Consider the following 1,586-nt stretch of genomic DNA (forward strand, 5'->3'; position numbering starts at 1 on the left):
ATATAATAATTTTTTCTTTTTTTCTTTTACAGAAACTGCAATGGGTGTTAACATACACGCGCAAGAGAGTTCAAATACTGATTATATCAATCATTTAAAAATGTATGGATCTAGAAATAAAATAAATACATATTTACATATAATACATATTCGAGAAATAAAAATTAGAATTTATTGTTTTTCAGTGTGACGTCAGGAATAATATATCGCGTTGGGCATCCTTGGTTAATCTCCGACTGGATGTTTGCCATGACTAGAATTGGAAAACAATATTTTAAATCTATTGAATATATGCGTTGTTTCAGTAGAGAAGTTAGTCAATTGCTATATTTTTTCTTTAATATTATTATTAATATTATATACTATTATATCTTTGTGTATGAATTACTTATATTTTTATTATATTTTTTTTTTAATTTAGCGAAAATAATTGTTACGGTATTTTTCAGTTAATAAAAAAAAGAAAAGAAGCACGTCGATTCAAAACCATAAGCGATAACAAGACTAATGACTTTGGTATTTATTGAAATAATTTTTTATTTTTATTAAATATAAACTTTTTCCTCTCTACTACCCTCATTTTTAATCAACTTTAATAAAATTTTATTGTTTTAGATATAAAAAAAAGAAAAGCTTTCTTAGATTTGTTATTGGATATAAACGAGAAAGATTCTAATTCAATGTCGGATGAGAATTTAAGAGAACATGTTGATACATTTATATTTGCTGTGAGTATTAAACGATAATGAACTTGATTATTACTTAATTAAACGAATTTGAATATTAACAAAATTAGGGTCACGATTCAACATCTTCTGCAATTGCTTGGACCCTTTTATTTTTGGGAAACGAATTAGAAATTCAAGAGAAGGTTTATCAAGAAATAAAGGATGTAATGGAAAAATTTGACGGATCAATTGACATTCAAACAATTTTTCAATTGAAGTATTTGGAAAGAGTATGCAAAGAAACTCACAGACTTATTCCTTCTGTATGTACATTTTCGAGAACTATAACAGAGGATATTATGATTGGTATGTATTTTGTATTTGTTCTTTCAAGAAAATTCGTGCCATAAATAATTTCTTTTATAATTAAAATATTATGAATAATATTTGTAGAGTCTCTATATATTATCGTAAAGTCGGTGCATTTAATTTGGTTCTATGAAATATTTTATATTTTTAGATAAATACGTTGTTCCAAAAGGTGCAATATTAGCAGTTCATGTTCATGGACTACATCATAATCCTAAAGTTTGGACAAATCCAGAAAAATTTGATCCGGATAGGTTTCTAATTGAACAATTTCAAAATAAAAACCCTTACGCATACGTACCGTTCAGTGCTGGTCCAAGAAATTGCATTGGACAAAAGTTCGCAAATTTGGAACAGAAATTAGTTCTTGCAATGTTATTGCAAAAATGGATAGTCAAATCTTCTTTCTCTCAAGAGGATGTTAAAAAATATATGGTCCTTACTGTACAACCATTGAATGGTTTATATTTGTATTTTACACCGAGAAAATGAACCGAGAAAATGAACCGAGAAATTATCCCATATATAATCTTTTCCATTGACATTTAT

The 1,586-nt window shown here is 26.7% G+C and overlaps 1 protein-coding gene across 1 annotated transcript; it reads left to right on the forward strand.

The window, feature by feature from the left end:
• The first annotated feature begins 37 nt into the window (after nucleotides 1–37).
• On the forward strand, nucleotides 38–1,547 carry LOC122515119 (cytochrome P450 4C1-like). Its single transcript, XM_043632330.1, has 6 exons — nucleotides 38–102; nucleotides 186–312; nucleotides 450–516; nucleotides 616–728; nucleotides 797–1,034; nucleotides 1,189–1,547. Exons 1-6 carry the CDS (start codon nucleotides 41–43, stop codon nucleotides 1,527–1,529), a joined length of 948 nt encoding a protein of 315 aa, XP_043488265.1. The 5' UTR covers nucleotides 38–40; the 3' UTR covers nucleotides 1,530–1,547.
• The last annotated feature ends 39 nt before the right edge of the window (nucleotides 1,548–1,586 follow it).

This window comes from Polistes fuscatus, unplaced genomic scaffold (assembly GCF_010416935.1).
Source record: "Polistes fuscatus isolate 324 unplaced genomic scaffold, CU_Pfus_HIC Scaffold17, whole genome shotgun sequence".
NCBI lineage: Eukaryota > Metazoa > Arthropoda > Insecta > Hymenoptera > Vespidae > Polistes > Polistes fuscatus.